Consider the following 19,713-nt stretch of genomic DNA (forward strand, 5'->3'; position numbering starts at 1 on the left):
ACCGTGGGTTTGACGGTCCATTGGACTGCCAAACTCATAATCATCCCCTTAGACTTTAGGTATAAACTTAGAATTCAGGTCTAAAATTAGACTTTGGGTCTAAAGTTAGAATGTAGGTCTAAACTTAGGGCTTATTTGAACTTTGACGTTCTTCGGCTGGGACCACCGCAGTCCCAGGAAGACCGCCAAGGCCATGGTGAGCACGCCTGCAGGATTATGACTTTAATCCAGGGTAGGCGGGCGGTGATGCTGCAGTATGTTTGGCTCATAGGAGAGCCTTACAAGTATACCACCGCCATGAGAGAGCCTGCAGCACGTTCCTGCATGTTGTGGCATGCATCATGTCGTGCATGCCTCACTGTGCAGGAACAAGGGTGCAATTTCAGGGGTGGCACAACATGTGCCCTTACACATGCATCCCCCAGGTCCGAATTGCCTGGAAGCCGTATTAGGGCTCCCAGCCACCCCATCACCCTTTTCATGGCTGGGTCCCAGCCATGAAAAGGGAAGTGGATATGCAGGTAGGAATACACCCGGCGCTGTGCAGGCATTGGCACCACCTGTATATTCAGGCCACTGTTAGACCACCGCCGCAGTGGGACCCTTGATTCCGGCGGAGGTAGCGGTCTTGTGGCAGTTCCAGCTCAACACTTGTACTAGGGCAGATGGGTGGTTGTGGTTGGACCGCCACAGCAAGTACGGCAGTCCCAGGACCACCGCACTCATAATAACGTCTAAGTTTACTTTTGTAAATCGGGCCCTTCGATTGTGACCCTTCAAATCCCTACCATTTGTGGTACTCGGAGGGTAACCTCTACCTGTACTGAACCCTGAAGCTTATATTCTTGAGAATTCATAGACTTCAACCAATCATTCCACAATACCAGTTCTTAACACCTCTTGTAAGATGGATTACCTATAAGACACCACCATTCCCTTAACCCTAGATGCTTCCGCCAGATACACCGATGGAACCCAATTTGCCTTTTCATTGTAGGTCTCTGCCATTGTCATGAGGTTTGCTGGAATGCCCGGACAATCAGTAGGACCTATTATTGGGTGCAGAGAACTCCTCCTACCTGTAAAACACTTGCAGTTCTTGTGGCTTCTCTGATCTATCCCCTCAGTCTGCTTCTACCAATTCTTAAAGGTTGCCCACTGACCCCCATTAACTGTACTACACTTAGATTTTCTCATGTCGGCACTTCAGGTTTTCAGTTCGTCTGTGCTATCGAGTCACGTAGTCAGTCCTATGGAATACAATAAAGAATATTACTATTGCCGGGGTTCGGTGGTGTATCAAGTTACTATATGGGGCGACATTCTTGGGGATTCTTGGATGCATCATTTATCTGCAGAACACTGATCTTTTTGAGGGCTTCCTTGGGATAGGACTGAATATTGTGTTCCTAAAATACCCCTTTTATCTAAAGGCCAATCGGATTCTCCTTCTTCTTAGGCATTCCTTCCAGATACCCAGATGAACAATGAGACCGGTTATTGGCAGGCCAGAGCCCCTATGAATTCAATTTTAATCGCATCACTTTGAGTTTCCCATTCTGGTGGACTCCTTAGAGATATACAGTCAATATACGGAGTCAATTTTGACACCCCTACCAATTCCTTCTCATACTGTAGAAGCCTCCGAGACCCTACTATTGTTTTGCTCTTTCAAGTTACCAAAATAGCCGCTGAGCCTCTCCCAGTCTTGATAACCCTCAAAATCCCACACGCCTTGGTAGACCCTGGAGGTCTCCTCTTTGCATGCTTCTGATCTTCCATCCCCGTAACCTCCACTTACTGTCTTCTATCTCTGTGCCTTTCTCCCTCTCGCAGGCGCCGGCTCACCGGCATGTGTGCACCTGCACAATGTTGCGGCACTGTTTACACTTGACAGAGCAGCACCAGCGAAAGGTGCAACTGCAGCGCTCCACCACCTCAGTCTCCGCTGTGTGGAAGCCCCGACCACAGCACATCAGTTCACATCCATCAGTGGCGGGCGAGGTGCGGTTGCAGCGGCGGCCAGTTGTGCCTGGTACCCCATTTCTAGGATCCTGGTGGCAAAAGTCTGGACTGGGTGACAAGTAGATCAAATCCTGCATGGTGTAGGGCTTGAAGTGGGCACTCTTGGGTACCAGAAGCTTGCGGGTAGCCACCTTCTGCTGCTGGACCTCCGTTGCACCCTCGAACTTCTCCTTGAGTACATTGCCAACCTTGCGGAAAGGGGGCATGACCTTCCAGCATGTGCGCACTTCGCAAGATCCTGAGACACCGTGGCATTTGCACTCTACCTTCATGTTGGATAAGATGGCCTGCAACAAGAAGAGGAGTAAAGATGCTGATTGCCATGGCTGACGTGGACTTATATTGGGACAGGGAAGAGAGCAGACAATGAGAAAATAAAGATGGTGATAAAGCCGGCTGGAGCGAACACACTTTTATTCATATGGGAGGCCATTGGCAGCAATAGGGTCAGTTATGAAAATGAGGCCATACCGCGACTCATGGGGACAATTGAGAGCAGGAGCGATAGTGAAATGAAATGAAATGAAATGAAATGAATGAAACTTATATAGTGCATGACTTACCCTGGGGCATCTCAGCGCTTGCTTAGGGAACCCGTCCTGGTATTCCCCTGTGAGATAACCCTGGCAGGGTATCCACAAGGTGAAAGCCAGGCATCCCACCGCGAGGGGCTGTTGTGGAGATTAAGCAAGCTATTGCCCAGAGTCGCAGAGTGTGAACCCGTGAGTTGAGAAGGCACCGGAGCGAGAATTAACGAGTCCGTGGAATTTTGAGCCCAAGACCCGCCGAGGCGGTGAATTGAACCCTGGTCCCGGGCCGAACTCAAGCTCCAGGTCTGCCGCCTCTAACCCCTGAGCCACACTTCTCCAGTGATAGAGACTGATAAATAGAAAGCATCATGATGTCAGGCAGGGAATGACTAAACGTGTGCCATAGAGATGGAGACGGCCGTCAAGAACAAACAAACAATGTTACGCAGAGTAATGACCAATGAGAGTAGAAATGGAGATAGATAGAGTTGACAAACATAATGGTCAGCAGACAGACAATCAAAGCAGGAGAGCTCGAGATAGCTGGACAGGACATGTCATAAAGAGGGATATGAATGTGGCCAATAAAGAGAAGAAATTGCAAATATGGATCCACTTTGAAACTAATTGGGATGAGGGCAGTAGAGATGTTTATGTGCATAGCTAGAGAAGACACATACTAACAAACTCCGAGGGGAAGGATCAATGAGATGTGAAGAGCCAGTAACAGGGTGTGAGATAGGACACCCCACAAAATCGGACAAGAGAACTGAGTTCTAATAAGGAACTAGGGAGCTAACACTCTGTAAGGATGACAGAGCATAGGTAGGTGTCAATTGATGTGCTGATAGAAAGGGACCTGTGAAATTCACTTGTTTTATTACGGAGCAGGTAGCTTGAGTTCAGCAAAATATGCGGTTTAATTGTATTGTTAATACATATTTGAATTCTACTATTTTGAAAACAGGAAGGAACTTAGTTTTAAATGCCTCAAAATAATTAGGGGAACTTCTATCCACATCTCCACTCTCAATGTTGCTTCATGCCTCTTATAGCCTGATTACTAGTCTAGCTGTTCGAGGTCCACCAGACTTGCGCGTGCATGGCAGTCCAGCCACTGACGCACCGGCGGACCGATCACCCCATCACAAGTTAAACAGTCGGACTTCTATTGCACCGCCACAACCGCTAGGGAAAGGAGATCGCTGGCTGTGGCACAGCGGCCTTGAGGCCGCAATATGCTTGGCGGGACTGCCGCTGTCCCAACAAGCATATTACTAGTTTCATTTCCGCAGCGGTTTTCATGGCAGTTCCCCCTCCATGGAAACCGTGGCAGAGAGGAAGCTAAGCCCCATGTTGACTCTGAGCCATGGGATGCATGCAGGGGGCACGTGTTGTGCTCCCCTGTGTGCATGCAACCCAGTGTGTGCAGGTACTGCTTTTGACATTCCCACTGCAGTGCCTATTTCATACCCACCGCCTTGGGAACACAAAGAACTACCCGCCAGTAACCAAAAAAGTCATACTCTGGAGAGCGGTGCGCACACGGGTTTGGCGGTGCAGGGCGCCAGCATGGCGATACCACTTCTGCACTGCTAAACTCATAATCAGGACATTAAAGTCTAAAATTGTAAAATAGAAGCTTTGAGAAAGACGGGGTGGGGGTTCCAGTCTTCCACTCTAATGCAGTGGATTGAGTTTGTTATGTGGGTAATGGTAAATATCATTCCATTCAAAATGACCTAGTTTATGCTCCATAGCTACACTAACAATCTAAAAGAAGTTTTGTTTGGCATATTTAATTGCTTGCTTTGACTCCCTTGTTACCTCTTTCAGTACCTTTCTTTTGCACCCCATGCATGACAGTGCAGAGACTGTAGGAATCAATTTCACCGTAATATACCAGGACAAGTACCTTAAAAGCCTTTTTTTCATAATAACAGTTAATAAGGAAATGTGCATTTATGTGTGGGTCATAAATTACTATATTCAAAGTTCATTCGAATTCAAGTTCAAATTGAATTTTAAATGCAAGGTAAATCATTTTATTTAAAAAATGATAATCTTATCAATTAAACCAAGTGATTTGATCATTCAAAATGCTTAAAGTAGTTTGATGATTCACAAAGGAGTGAGAGACCCAAATAGACCCTTGAGGGCTTGGGTGGTTAAGTGAAAAGGTAGGGAGGCCTTCAAGGGATTTGATTCAAAGCAAAAATGAGTTGTTCAATTTACTTAAAGGCTAAGATTAATTAACCTGGTGTGTAAGTCATGTAGTTAAATATGCATAATCAATTTGTAGAACACATAAACACATATAAACATATAAACAACAAAACACAAGGGGTGTATCAAAAAAAGAGCTTTATCAAATATTTCATTAGGTCAGCAATAAATCAAAAAAGCAGGTAAGGAAATGCTGATATGAAGAGCCTAGTAGCAAATCAACAGTAATGCAGCAAAACCTATAAAATACATCTATCTCAAGGCGCAAAAGTAAATCAAGTACTGTAGAGATAAGATGGAGGTCGACGTTTCGGTCTCTCTACAACCCAATGAACGAGACCATCTTCAGGACTGTTTTCAATAAAAACACTGCTATAAATTGTGCTGAAATCTGTAACATAAATATTAACAGTTACAAATCCATTTTGATTAGAAGCCACTAATCCATACACCCATGTGACAAAACATTACTACAAAGAAATGTGACTTGTAAAGACTAGACATGAACATACGTTATACAAAATTATTTAAACTACATAAATACATAACTAACTGAACAAGGACAAACACTGAGTGAATATAAACAATATATTACTGCAGTTTAACATTTTCAGAGAAGCCTATCCATTATAGGCACAGTTCTTCACTGTCAGTAAGCTCTCATTTTATGGGCTAATTTCTGCACAGCTTGGCGGAGCCTATTTTTAACTTAAAGGCGAACACATGTTAGAGACAATGTAGATAGCGTTATTGGCTTTTGATAGCATATCTCAAAATGAACTTATCCACTTTTGGTTACAGCAAGCCTATCAAGATGGAATTATAAAGGCAAAGGCGTCATCGCTGCAAATGATGAATATTATTTGCAGCGATGACGCCTTTGCCTTTATAATTCCATCTTGATAGGCTTGCTGTAACCAAAAGTGGATAAGTTCATTTTGAGATATGCTATCAAAAGCCAATAACGCTATCTACATTGTCTCTAACATGTGTTCGCCTTTAAGTTAAAAATAGGCTCCGCCAAGCTGTGCAGAAATTAGCCCATAAAATGAGAGCTTACTGACAGTGAAGAACTGTGCCTATAATGGATAGGCTTCTCTGAAAATGTTAAACTGCAGTAATATATTGTTTATATTCACTCAGTGTTTGTCCTTGTTCAGTTAGTTATGTATTTATGTAGTTTAAATAATTTTGTATAACGTATGTTCATGTCTAGTCTTTACAAGTCACATTTCTTTGTAGTAATGTTTTGTCACATGGGTGTATGGATTAGTGGCTTCTAATCAAAATGGATTTGTAACTGTTAATATTTATGTTACAGATTTCAGCACAATTTATAGCAGTGTTTTTATTGAAAACAGTCCTGAAGATGGTCTCGTTCATTGGGTTGTAGAGAGACCGAAACGTCGACCTCCATCTTATCTCTACAGTACTTGATTTACTTTTGCGCCTTGAGATAGATGTATTTTATAGGTTTTGCTGCATTACTGTTGATTTGCTACTAGGCTCTTCATATCAGCATTTCCTTACCTGCTTTTTTGATTTATTGCTGACCTAATGAAATATTTGATAAAGCTCTTTTTTTGATACACCCCTTGTGTTTTGTTGTTTATATGTTTATATGTGTTTATGTGTTCTACAAATTGATTATGCATATTTAACTACATGACTTACACACCAGGTTAATTAATCTTAGCCTTTAAGTAAATTGAACAACTCATTAAAGTAGTTTGAGCCTGATTCACAAAGATAATTTCCCTTTTTGAGTAACTTTACTACTTTTGCTTATTCAAAAATCCAAATGTAAGTTACTACTGAAAAAACATTTGTAAGTCCAGCATTACACATGGCCAACTACTGGTACTACAACAGCCTCCCATCGAAAATAATAGACGTAGGGAAGTAAAATTAATCCCAATAGGAAATAAGGTTGAATTAATTTAAAATATTCCAAATCCTAAAATATAATGTAATGCTAAAAAACATATATAAATAGTGCATGGTTTTATTCAATTATAAATTATTTTAATACCCTGTTTTGAATTTAAAAGTGAATGTGAAAATATTTTTATTAAAATATATCTAAGTTAATTTGTATTCTTTCTATACATTTGTTTTATCCTTAAGACATAATTTAAAATAATATTTTAGTGGAAATTTATTTTTTGTATTTAAACTTCAGAAAAAATATTTCAATTTAATTTATTTCCATTATTTAAAGATGTATTTCAAATTAATGTAATAGTGCTGTAGCTTTTATTTGTTTTACATTTAAAATAAACATAACATAGATTTACACTAATATTTAATATAAAAATATGTTTACTATTTTCAAGTCAAAGAAACTTTTTTTTTATTTTTCCCTATACTTTACAATGCCACCCTCCCATGGAAAAGATTGGAGGTATGGCATTAAAATAAATCCCTATATGAATTACATTTGAATTAATTTAAATATTTAAAATAGTCAAGAATATAAATATACTCTTTTGTTAAAAATATATATATAAATAGTAAACATTTTTATTTAATTCTACATTATTTTAGTACCTTTTTGAGTTAAAAAGTAAATGTTAATATATTTTTCATTCAAATATACATATATGAATTGTGTTTATTTCTATAGATAAAGTTGTATAATTATTAAGGCATAATAAAAAAATTGTTTAGTGGGAATTAATTATTTTAATATAAACTTTGGAAAAATATTTGTAATTAAATGTAATACATTTGCATTACTTAACAATTTATTTCAAATTAAGCTAGTAGTGCTGTTGGTTTTTATTTCTGTTTTACAATTAAAATAAATATATAACATTCATTTAACATTCATTTATATTAATATTTAACATTAAAATATTTTGACTATTTTCACGTGAAAGAAACTTTTTTGTTTTTCCCTATACATGCGGAAATATCTGCCCCAACTGTGTAGTATTCCTATGGTAAAATATTAAGAACATGTTTACAAAATTATTCAACTTGAAAAAAAATATTTAAAAAGATGTTTATGATTATTATTCATCCAAATTCATTTATATATTTATTTTAAATATAGAGCAAAATTAAAAAAATGTTACAGCACGTATTTAATTAATGGAAATATATTAAATGAAAATTATTTTTTTGAAGTGTACATTAAAAATTAAAGGGCTCATTATGATGGCGGGCATACATCAGTTTGTCCTCCATCATAGCGGTGCTGGGACCGTCCCCCAAACGTGCGACAGTCCCACCACTGCAATTAAGATGATCCGCCATACTGGCTGGCGCATCCTGGCCTTTTAACATCGCGGATGGTGCTGCTGGCTGCAGCACCATCCGCAATACTAAAATGCCATGCTGAGCATTTCCCTGCATCGCCTCAATGGAAAGGCCTTCCAAATCTCACATCATAATTTGGTGGACGATGCCTGCTAGGTTTTAGGTGCCCTACACCCTCCGCCAGGCAAGCGGGACGATTGCCTTTGCCGGTGAAGCGGCGGATGGACTTTGCGTCCGCCGCGGTACCCACCGTCATCCTAATTGGGTGGTGGGTGAAATGCCGGAAGGCCCGGCGGTGGCAGTCCTTCCGCCATCATAAAGAGCCCCAAAGTGCCCGATTACAAGTTTGATGGTCTTACCGATGCCCTGCCCCTGTGGCGGTCCCAAGAAGACCGCTGGGCTGGCAGTCTTCCGACCGCCGTATTACGAGGTTTCCAATGTGCTGGCAGTCTGTTTGCGGTGGAATCACAACATTGTGATGTAAGGCAACAGGAACTGCATGCAATTACGCTGGGCTCCATAGTACAGGGAACACTGCACACTCCATCTCCTGTATGAACGCTGCATGCAGTGGTAGTGTGGCCATATGGAAGAAGCGACAATGCATTCTCTGTCACCTGGAATGTACACCGCACGCACTGTAAATGTGGTGCAAAAAGTTAGACACTAAGGCCCAGAATTTGGTGAGTTATCCCCTCATTAACTGTCTTTCCACCGACTCGTGCATGGCGGTGTGCAGGAAAAGATCGGTGGAAAGCGGAAGCTTGGCAGCAACTTCCTCCTTGAATCACCTCTGGCTGTGCTGCTGCTGTAGCAGTAGTATCGACAGGACTGCGACGGTCTTGTCGCTATGTTGCTGCTTAATAGTAATCGGGCAGTCGGACCGCCAAGGAAGTAGGTGGGAGGACCACCAAAAAGCAATGGCAGTCGTCATTCTGCCAGCATCCTGATCAGGCCCTAAATTCCCGACCTTCCTTATTTTCTATTGCCGCTTTCCCTGTAGAAACAGAATGGGTAAAATCCTGTCAAACATTCTCCTTTTCTGTAAGTCGTGGAGAATAGAATCCACTCTCCGCTGTATTCATCGTCATCCTTTGTGGTATTATTGTGTACATCAGCGTACAGTGTTTAGTATATACACAGCTGCATCTACATAAAGAATATTCCAGCACAAAATGTGCTTGCTTTTCTGTTAAATGTAAGAGAGCAAACATTATAGTGCAACTTAGGGGGTCATTAGGATCGCAGGCGGACTTAGTCCGCCCGCCATCCTATCGGTCTTTGGGACCGCCCGCCATAAGGGCAGGGGTCCCATGGGGGGCATTAGGATGCGTCCGCCACTGTGGCGTGCGCATCCTGCATGTTTAGCATTGTGGCGGGCGGGGCTCTCAACACCTCCCGCCTCAATGATAAACATGCACAAATGCATTTGCATTAACAAAGCGGCAGGCACCGTGTCTCTTTGTTGCTTTGTCCTGCTAATGGCTCCTCCCCTGTCGCCTCCCCTGTTCTCACTCCTGTGCTTTCAGCTTCCCAGTCTACTTGAGTCAGCTTTCTGTGGCAACTTTCTAAATCTTGTCGTACTTACCAAGTAATAAATATGTAGTTGTGACATAACTGGTTCTCATGTAAAACGTTCCCAAACGTTTATGTAGTGCTTTAATTTGTACAGCCGCTTTTATTTTTACAATTTGAAGCCCTCTCACAGGGAAGTTTTGCTATACATATTTGTGTCCCTCTGGTGCACAGTTGCTGAAAACACAGTAGAATGGCTCCAGGGCGCGCTCTGCTTTAACGCAAAAGTCAGTGACTCTGCCCCAGAACTACATGACACTATAGAATGGCTTCAGGGCGAGCTCTGCTTCAGCGCTGAAATTAGTGACTTTGCCCCAGCCCTACCTAACACTCATAGAATGGTGCTGTAGAGTGGTGCTGCAGACTAGTGCTATACAGTGGTGCTGTAGAGTGGTGCTTTAGATTGGTGCTGTAAAGGGGCTCTGTAGAGTAGTTCTGTAGAGTAGTGCTGTAGAGTGGTGCTGTACAGTGGTGATGTAGAATGGTGCTATAGAGTGGTGCTGTAAAATGGTGCTATAACGTGGTGCTGTAAACAGGTACTATAGAGTGGTGCTGTAGAGTGGTATTGTGGAGTAGTACTGTAGAGTGGTGCTGTAGAATGGTGCTGCACAGTGGTGCTGTAGAGTGGTACTATAGAGTAGTGCTGTAGATTGGTGCTGTAAAGTGGTGCTATAGAGTGGTGTTGTGGAGTAGTACTGTAGAGTGGCGCTGTACATTGGTGCTATAAAGTGGTGCTGTTGAATGGTATTGTGGAGTAATACTGTAGAGTAGTGCTATAGACTGGTGCTATAGAGTGGTGCTGTAGAATGGTGCTGTAGAATGGTGCTGCACTGTGGTGCTATAGAGTGGTACTGTAGAGTGGTGCTTTAGATTAATGCTGTAAAGGGGTACTGTAGAGTAGTGCTGTACAGTGGTGCTGTAGAGTAACTGTAGAGTGGTGCTTTAGAACTCTTCAACACAGCTTTACAAATTGCAAAAGCCAATTGCTGTGGACAAAAACATACCAAGGTCCCAAAGGCGAGACCTATTGGCTATCCCAATGCTTGTTTAAATGGGTATTGTTTAGATTTGTCAGAGAGCCCACCACTTATGCTGTTGTGGAGTATCCTAAGGGATGTATTATCGGTAAATGAATTCCCAGGTCTATAACTATTGATAATGGTGTCTAATTAATTTCTGATACAATGACTGATTTTCTCTCATGTTTTTCTATCATGCACAAACACACTCACTTAACAGCAATGGTATTTGCTGAAAAGGTTAACAGATTTTTGTTTGACGACGTCAAATGGCTGTTGTGAACAGCAGTGGTGTTAAAGACTACATTGAAGAGAAAATGTGGCCCGTCCAGCACATTCTACCATGGATTGTCGCCTTCTGAATTGTTGGATAATTTAATTTGTCAATTGAATTTGTGCCCTGCTTGGTATTCGCATTACAATCCAACTAAGGGCCAATTCCGATGCGGTTAGGAATGGCTCTGACCCTTGGTCGAAGCCATCCTAACCGCATCAGACCTGCCCATTCGGATTCCTTTCTGACCGAGCCATTCTGGCGAGCTCAGTAGGAAAGGAATCCGACTTGGTTTTCCGGATGGCTTCCGACAGGCCCAGAGAGCCCCTCTGCCATCCAGAAACCCTTTAGTACTCCCCCAGCCAGCTCTTTCCGGCCAAGGGGAGTACGATGGCAGTTTCACTGCCTTTCTGTGCCTGCCTTTCCGACACAGAAAGTCAGTGGGAAACTGTCTTTGCGGGACCCCAGCAGGGACCCCATGGGTGCAAGGCTGCCAAAAGGCTGCCTAGGTAGCACCAATGGTGCCCCCCTGTTGATCCTTGTCACCGGGTGCAGGGATCAACTCCACCTCTGCACTTAACAATGCAAGCATGCATTCCGTTCAGAATGCATGCTCCCATTGTTAAGTATAGGATTGTGACCGAACAGGGTTCGGTCGCATCCTACTTGCAGGTCTGGGCCCGACGACAATAGGTCGTTCGGTTCCAGTTCCTGATCGATTTCGGATGGACTCTGGTCCGTCCAACATGGACGCATGACGGCCGTCCCCGGAGCAAGGGACTCTGGGGTATCCGAGCCGCTACAAGAGGGGGACGTAATGTGAAGTCTTATTGAATTGCATATTGTATTGCATTGCTTGGTTGAACCCAATAAAAACAAATTTGATTAAAAAAAAAAAGGTGACTTAGGGCCTGATGCCGAATTTGGCAGCGTGATGCTGGGTCCGCCCGCACTATCAAGCCTTGGTCAGACCACCCGCCAGATTAAGAATGTCCATGTGTCTGGCTAGCTTTTTTATTGTTTACGTTCCCTTGGCAGTGTCCTGAAAATGGGCACCACAGTGGGAAAGCCAAAAATCAATTCCTGCATGGCATAAACTGAAAAGTCCATGCTGTGCAGGAACTGGTGTGCATGCACAGAGGGGGGCACATGTTGTTCCCCCTGTATGTATTCACATGTGGAGGAGGCACAGCGGGCCTGCCGGGCCCCCTTTGTTTCCTCTCTGACACGGTTTTCATGGAGGAGGAACCTCCATGAAACCGCCGGCAGAGAGGAAACTCGTAATATGCTGCGGCCCCGCCAAGCAGATTGCGTCCTCCTGACTGCAGCAACATCTCCAGGGAAACTGGTTCCCTAGCAGCTGCGGCGGGCTGTGGCAGTCCAACTGCCCAATTCATAATTGGATTGTCAGGAGACCGTCACTACTACAGTCCCTTAGTCAATATAAAAAAATCCCCATTTTGTTCACTATGAGTTGGTGAAATGCTCCCCCCCTCTCAGACTGATTTATGTAGCAAACTCCTCAACCAAGATAGACAATAAAAACTAATGGATCCTTAACAGAGAAAGTTAATAGACAAAAACACTTAGTAATTCCACAAAGTATAGATTATTTGACAGGTTTACTGAGATTTGTTCATTGAAGATCTAGAAAAGCATCTCGAACTAAGGCCCCCATTAGGATGGCGGGCGGACTTTGCCTGTCGGCCATCTCAGTGCAAAACGGGACCGCCCGCCATAGGAGCGGCGGTCCCGCCTTGACAATTAGGATGCGCCCTCCACACTGGCGGGCGCATCCTGTATTTTTACCATTGTGGCGGGCGGTGCTGAAAGCGCCGCCCGCCTCAATGGTAAAAATGCACGTTGTGCATTTCAAAACACAACATGACAGACACCGCGCGGTGCCTGCCATGTTGCACTTTGAAATGCGGGGGGGTACCATAGGTCCCCCCATGTGCATCCCCCAACCCCCAGAGTCCCAGGGGGCCCGCAACGGGCCCCCGCAGGGAGTCTCCGCATGCCTTTCCGTGGCGGCATTGCCGCCAAGGAAAGGCATGTCCGCAAGCCCATCCTAATATGGCTGGCGGTGTCTAATAGACACCACCACCATATTAAACCTTTTCCGCCCCGGCCGCAAGGCGACCGGGGCGGAAAAGCGGCGGACGGTGTTTACGTCAGCCGAGGGCCCCCCCACCATAGTAATATGGCGGGGGGAAATGGGTTGCGGGCGGGCTTTAATGTCGGGCGGATCGCCACCGCCACCATGGCGGTGGCAATCCCCTCGACATCGTAATGGACTCCTAGATACCGACTTTAATTTGTCATTCTGTAACATTACATTATAAAACACTTTATATTTGTTATATTGCTGTTCTCTTCTTTTCAAAATGTATGGTAGAGATTTGTTGTGGTGACTCTTCTGTCACAGATTATAATTTTCAGTGTATATTATTTCCTTACATTACCTTTCTGTTATCTTGGGTTTCTTCCCATCCACTTCTTATTCTGCATCATTCAATACCTATTTCCTGTCGCATGCACTTTCCAGCCTATGTGCTTTCACTAGGTCTAGATTAGCAGTGAACTGGTAATTTGTGCAATATGTATTACACCCAATAAAATACAACTTCAGATGAACAGGTTTTGCCCTAAGCATAGCCACCCTCACTACCCCTTTCTGGCACTTCAGGACACACAACCTCTCACAGAAGGATTGGGAAATGCTGGAAGAGTGTGCATGGGAGGTAATGAGAGCATAGGTAAGAGGGGAGAGTAGTACCAGTTCAGATGGTTATGGTGTTTTTGTGGGGGAGGGGCAAGGGAGCTTTGTGGAAGGTAGGAGATGATCTTCATGCTTGGCTCACAACACGTTTCCCTGGTCTCATACTCACCCTCCTCCCAGCCTCGTTGTTGTGAAGGTTCATGAGGGCTCGACTGGAAAAGACCCCGCGGCTCCTTTCAGGATTATCTACAAAGCTCTGAGAAAAGGCAATCCCGTAGGAGAGGTTATCAGAGCAGCCGGACCACTGGAAGCCTGACGAAGGAATGAAGAGAGAAGTCAGTCGAAGAAAAGCCTCCCCGTTCCTATCCTATGATTATGTAACATTTTAATCACAAACCCTGTTAGACCCTCCCCAAAGGATAAAACTGAGCATTCACTTCCCAGCACTGTCATCTCCTTCCTTGACCTGGACATGTAAAGGGCTCCTCTCTGAAGCTCTACCAGAACTCTTTAGTTCTAGGATATGTAAACAGTCTCAGCAGCAGAAACAGCTCTTTCTTGCTTGCCATGAGTATGGTGCTCATGTAGGGAGGGCAGGCTCCTGGAACCTGTCCATTCCAATACAGTCTCAGTGAAACTTAGACTGTCCTACTATGTCCTGGTGCATTGTGTATAAAGCCGTGGGGCACAGCGGCAAAGAGAGGGATGTGGCTTCCACCACCTCCTCTGACACAGCATGACTGGGCCCCTGCTCCAGGGAGCAAAGGGCCTATTGGCTGTGGTGTAGGCATGCACCCTGAAGCCCATATTTATCATAGTGCTACTTTGCAAGGGGGTGCAAGGACAACGCAACCCTAAAGTCAGATTTATTTAGCCACGCAGCAAGGTCACCTTGCATGGCCCTGCCAGGCTTGATAAATCTGGACTTATGCAAGACAGCGCAAATCGCTGCCCTGCGTTACTCCGCCCCAGGGAGGCGTTCCTTGGGTTGAGTGTGGGTGTTCCAGCGCATTCACCCATGGATTTTGGTGCATTCCCAGACTTACTATCAGTGGCAGACCTCGAAATGTGTCAAAAATGCTGGACCTCCCCAGGGAAGGCGAAACAAGGAGACATATATGTATTTCTTCTCATTTGTTCCCTACCTATGTTTACTACATTCTGCAGAATACATAGAAAGATGAAAATACCTCCCAGGATTGTTTTGGTGCAGAAAAGTGTGCTTTTCTGCACAAAAACAATCCTGCTTACAAAGCAGGCACCCTTGCACCATAGTGCAAGGGTGCCTGTATTGGGGCTAGGCAGCCAAAAGTGCGCCAGTGCTAGGAAAGGCCTGGAATGTTTATTGTGTCTTTGAAAATACAGCGCATTCCTGCCCATTCACGCAGCGCAGTGAGGTGACTAGCTCTCTTGCGCTGCTTGAAAGTAATGATAAATATGCCCCTGAGTCTTTTTAATGGAGAGATAGGGACTGCTGCTTTTCATACGTAATGGTCCACACAAAAGCAAACAGCTCTGTGGGTTTGGCATTAATGTGCCAGCAAACATAAACTCAGATGTTGTTTACATAAGTTACTTGCACAAATGCGGTCTATCACATCATAACAGGCCTACTGACTTTGACAGTGCTGGGGAAAAGTAGCAAAAAGTATTGCTTTCCTGGTAGAATGCATACAGGGGATACATATTTGACTTTGACAAACAGTGTGAGTGTACCTTTTAGATGTAAAACGGTCCATCCTGCATTCCTATAGAAGGCTGCATGATACACCAAATAGACAATAGCATGAGGAGAGAAAGTACTACTTCTGTGGGAGGGGCCAACACGTACTCCATTTATGTCAAAGAATAGGAAACAATAGGTCTTGCGTACGATTGGACTGACAAACCAGACCTAAAAATGGGGGACAGGTGCAGCTGCCTAGCCACTAAATGTCTGATTTCTGCAGAGAAGTCCAGGGCCTGTTTTTTTAAGGAATTGCAGGACAGAAAGGAGTGCAAGGACCCCCCAAAAACTGCTTCTATTGCCCCACTAAAAGCTTAGAATCCTACTGAGAAGTGTTGGTACTGCCCATTACATCCACCCCTGACCTGCTGGCAAGTACAGGAGATTTACCATCCAAAGCATGACATGGCAGTCATGGTAGATGTGCCAATACTAGTGCTTATTTTGAGCCGGTGTTTACACCTGGGGCCCACTGACACTTTTTTAGAAGAGATTACACTAAGGGTTTGAAGACTTTTAGTTCCAATCAAAATGTTATTTTGCAAATGGTTCGAAATTACTCATTGTCATTTAATTCCCTTTCAAACGATATTCTTAGAACATCAAAACTGTTCACTTACTACTACCGTTGAGAGCCAAGTGATAAAGAATTAATGCTTATGAATATCAAAATACACGTGTTGATGTTAACTATAGAGAGTTAATGTGTTTGTTAACAAGTTCATAAAATAAGGCCCAGTCATTTATAAGCGGTTTGGGTGAAACTCAATAATGTGTCCAGTAGATGGAACTATTGTCAAGCAAAATGCCACAATCTTCCAACAAGAAATACTTTTAAAAAGATGAAACGCGGGGGACGAGGAGACAGACAGGGAATTACTTTGTAATAATTGCCAACTGAGAATGACTAATGGCTGGGAAAGTATGAGGCTGCATGCTGGCTGCTGCATCCGGGCCTCGGGTTTCCACGGTTACTCAAGCTGTGATCGAGGCGTCACGCGCTACCTTAAATGCAAAGAGTAGCACTGTTGCATCACGGCGTCATATAGGAAGGGGGGGGGGACTGGGCTACTGCTCTCATGGCGAGGAAGCCCCGGCCTATTGAGAAATCCCCTTCTGCCTCGTGGGCTCTCAGTGCAACTACCAAAGTGGGAACTGTATCCCTAACCCCCAAAAAAGCGGTGGTCCTGACGTGCTGTCCCCTCTTCCTGTACTCCACTTTACCTAAATCACTTGTTAGTGTATTGCTCAGCTCCTGTTTTATTCCTTCCTGACTTGTAATTATGTTGTTTCTTACTTTAATATTTGACACTGCTTTTTCTGCTTTTCTGCTTTTCTACCAGGTTTGCCTTATATGTGTAGGAAGGTACATCCTGACTATGGTTGCCCCCAACTTTTTGCCCTGTGTTTTAGCTGGTTTTGGACATAGTCGACCTGGGACCCTGCCAATCAGGACCCCAGGCCTACTGCTCTCTCTTTAAAATGGATTCCATGTACCCTAGGTACATTTCCAATTGGTACTGGGCCACCTTATCAGACCCTGTAACTCAGGGCATAGGTGTACCCAGGGCTGCCAGGGGCTGCAGCATGTATTATGCCACCCCTGGCTGGCCTCCTAAATTTGACACAACTGGCTGCATGACAGCTGGGGCAAAGTCGTGTAATCACCCTTTGCTGTAGGTGTAGTATACCTATACCTAACCCGAAAATGGACACACAGATTCCTATCAGTCACTCCTATGGCAGGCCTTGACAATCCTGAAGGCAGAGTGCTTGGAATCGTGTGAGATGGTGCTCTGGCATGAGCTGAGCCTGTCTGCAGCTTGCGGAATCAAGTCCTAATAGCTGTTCCATGATATCGCATACCATATACTCTTAAGTGCATTATAATCCTCGCGGTTAAATGCTATCTTTGGTATTGCTTTATCAAAACATGTCGAGTAAGGTGTCATACGAATTGGAATACTAACCCCTCGCCAATTCTGGCGACGGGGTTAGCATTCCACCCTTCTAGAGGGACACGACATGTATGTAACTGTGAACCCCGGTTAAAGTTAACTGAAGCCTCAGCTCCACAAAATGGATGCTGCCACCACAGACACGAGTCTGACCCCCTGCAGCTGGGAGTCCTTCCAGCGAGGGGAGCCTGGACAAAGGGTTTCCTGTCAGGGGCGGTGCTAGCACCGTCCCAGACATGGTTTTGTGTATCCTGGGTAGGCAGGGCTTTACAGGAAGGTGACTGCTGAGTGGCACCCCGGTGCTCACTACGCATAGGCCGGTCTGAACCAGTTCCAGGGGCACACCAGCCCCTGGCCTGGGGAAGTCCAGCATGGCTGAGGGGTGTAACCACCCCCCACCTAGTCCCACCCATAGGCAGGACCTAGTCACCGGGTCAGCCCCCTTTTTTAGTATAAAGATGGGAGCGGGCCCCCTGTTAAAATTAGATCATCTTTGGAATCAAGATACCACTTTCTTCGAAAGGACTTCACGATTTCTTCTTCAAGATTCTCCCTTGTGGCTAAGGAGTAGTCACCCTGCATCAAGCGGGCACCATCCTAAAGAACACTGCGGTCTGCTGCAAGTCCTTCATCACGAATCCGACGACCCAGCTCGACGAGACCCGGCTTCCCTGGCACCTCTGACCTCTACTCACCTCTACAGCAAAGCTGAGAACCGTGAGTGCGACGAGACCTCAAGGGACCGACGATCGCCAAGACTGCACGACATCTTTATTGCAAGCCCACCGAGTCTTCCACTGGTGAGTGCTTTGGGGTCCGAGAAGCCCCAACCCTGCGCAGCTCCAGCACCCAAGATCAGCCTCCCTGCATCTCCACGATCGGCGTGGGGCCCTTCTGCTGTTTGCTGTGCACCGCGTTGTTTGGCTACTAGCCGGCTGGCTTGTGGCCTTCTGAACGACGCCCGACGACATCTCTTCTGCTGGTCTGGTTGCTCCAGGCTGGCCCTTGCTTCCTTCTTCGAGAGAGGCACCCCGGACCCTCCTGGTCCACTCCAGACGCCATTTTAGGTCCACCGCGTGGGCTTGAATTTGCCAAGGCTTTGTTGCCCAATCCTGGGTCCAGCGACGCCGACAGCTTCTATCTTCGTGGGACAGCTCGATCCTCCATCCTGGTCGCCGACAACGCCTCCTGGTCCGTGAGATCTTCGAGTCAAGCGTCACCCACTCACCTAGTCGAGGTGGCTACCATCCGGTGCCCTCCTGGTGCCCACTGACTACTGGCTAGTAGTCTCGAACTTGGTCCCCTCTGCTTTCAGGTGTCATCTATCTTCAAGATCCAGGCTTGGATCCGACTGAACTTTCTTCACTGGTCACCGGCCAGCATCTTTTCTTCCGGCTCCTGGTCCGTCTACGAGGATTCCCGACGTCTTTTCAGACCTATGCAGCTGCAGCCCCTGGGCTAGGTAACTTCGGCATTTCGGTGCCCCAGCATAGCCTCACTATCCAAGGGTCAGAATCTACTTTCGTTTTCTCCCTACCAGGTCGGGTTCGCCCGAGAACACTAACTTTCTAATTCCTAGCTACCATAGACTTTTGTCCCGCATCTCGCGTGAGAGTGCACACACTGCACCCGAGTCCCCTAGGCCTCCTAGAAGTAATCTAACGATTCCCTAGTCAAGTCCTAGCGATTCCAAAAGCTATTAGTACTGTACTTACCTGCTAGGAATTTCGCATTCCACTTTCAGAGTATATGGTTTTCCGTGCCCCTCGGGCATTTGTATATACTGTGCTAACTTAAGTATTTTTGTAAGAGTTTTGGTTTGTGCTTAGTACCCTGTCCTCATAAAGAGTACAGGGCTGTTGTGATCTTTAAATAAATAACTGTTTATTTTCATAACACTTGTGTGGTGTCCTTTCACTTGGTATTCAAGGGGTATATGTGTGGTAAACAGCTGGCTTAACACGCCCTCTCGAGTCTTTAGCCTTAGACTGCTCGTATCCATGCTACTAGGATAGCTGGTCTATAAGGTTGACTTACAACCAATCATCAATAAGGGTTGCTGGACTGATACATAGTGGGCACTAGAATAGTGACCACTGCATATCAGGCCACCTTCTCACATTGGTGAGCAGCGGTTGGGATTTGAGCTTGCTGTTGTTTTGCCACACGTATCCTAAGAATATCTTGTTGAAAGATCACATAAGTACTGTTAGGTACATATAACTAAAGCTTAGAATACTCTGAGTTCTACTGAACCAGCTGTTGTAGCTCCTCAAGGCTTAGCACACCTTGGCTGCAACTCTTAGCAAGGGATCAGTAGGTAACACATAGTGTAGGTAGGTGCATCACTTACACCACACTAGAAGCAGTATGTCGGCCACAGGAGGAAACACT

At 45.1% G+C, this 19,713-nt stretch overlaps 1 protein-coding gene across 1 annotated transcript in view; it reads right to left on the minus strand.

The window, feature by feature from the left end:
* Nucleotides 1–1,502: 1,502 nt before the first annotated feature.
* Nucleotides 1,503–19,713, minus strand: part of LOC147706395 (protein Wnt-4-like) — a 46,035-nt gene continuing 27,824 nt past the window's right edge. Inside the window, exons 4-5 of the mRNA XM_086932887.1 lie at nucleotides 13,805–13,947; nucleotides 1,503–2,312 (exon numbers count right to left, since the gene is read on the minus strand). Coding sequence (XP_086789013.1) covers nucleotides 1,845–2,312; nucleotides 13,805–13,947 — 611 coding nt within the window. The 3' untranslated portion in view covers nucleotides 1,503–1,844. The remainder of the gene's footprint in view (nucleotides 2,313–13,804; nucleotides 13,948–19,713) is intronic.

This window comes from Lissotriton vulgaris, chromosome 7 (genome assembly GCF_964263255.1).
Source record: "Lissotriton vulgaris chromosome 7, aLisVul1.2, whole genome shotgun sequence".
Classification (NCBI taxonomy): domain Eukaryota; kingdom Metazoa; phylum Chordata; class Amphibia; order Caudata; family Salamandridae; genus Lissotriton; species Lissotriton vulgaris.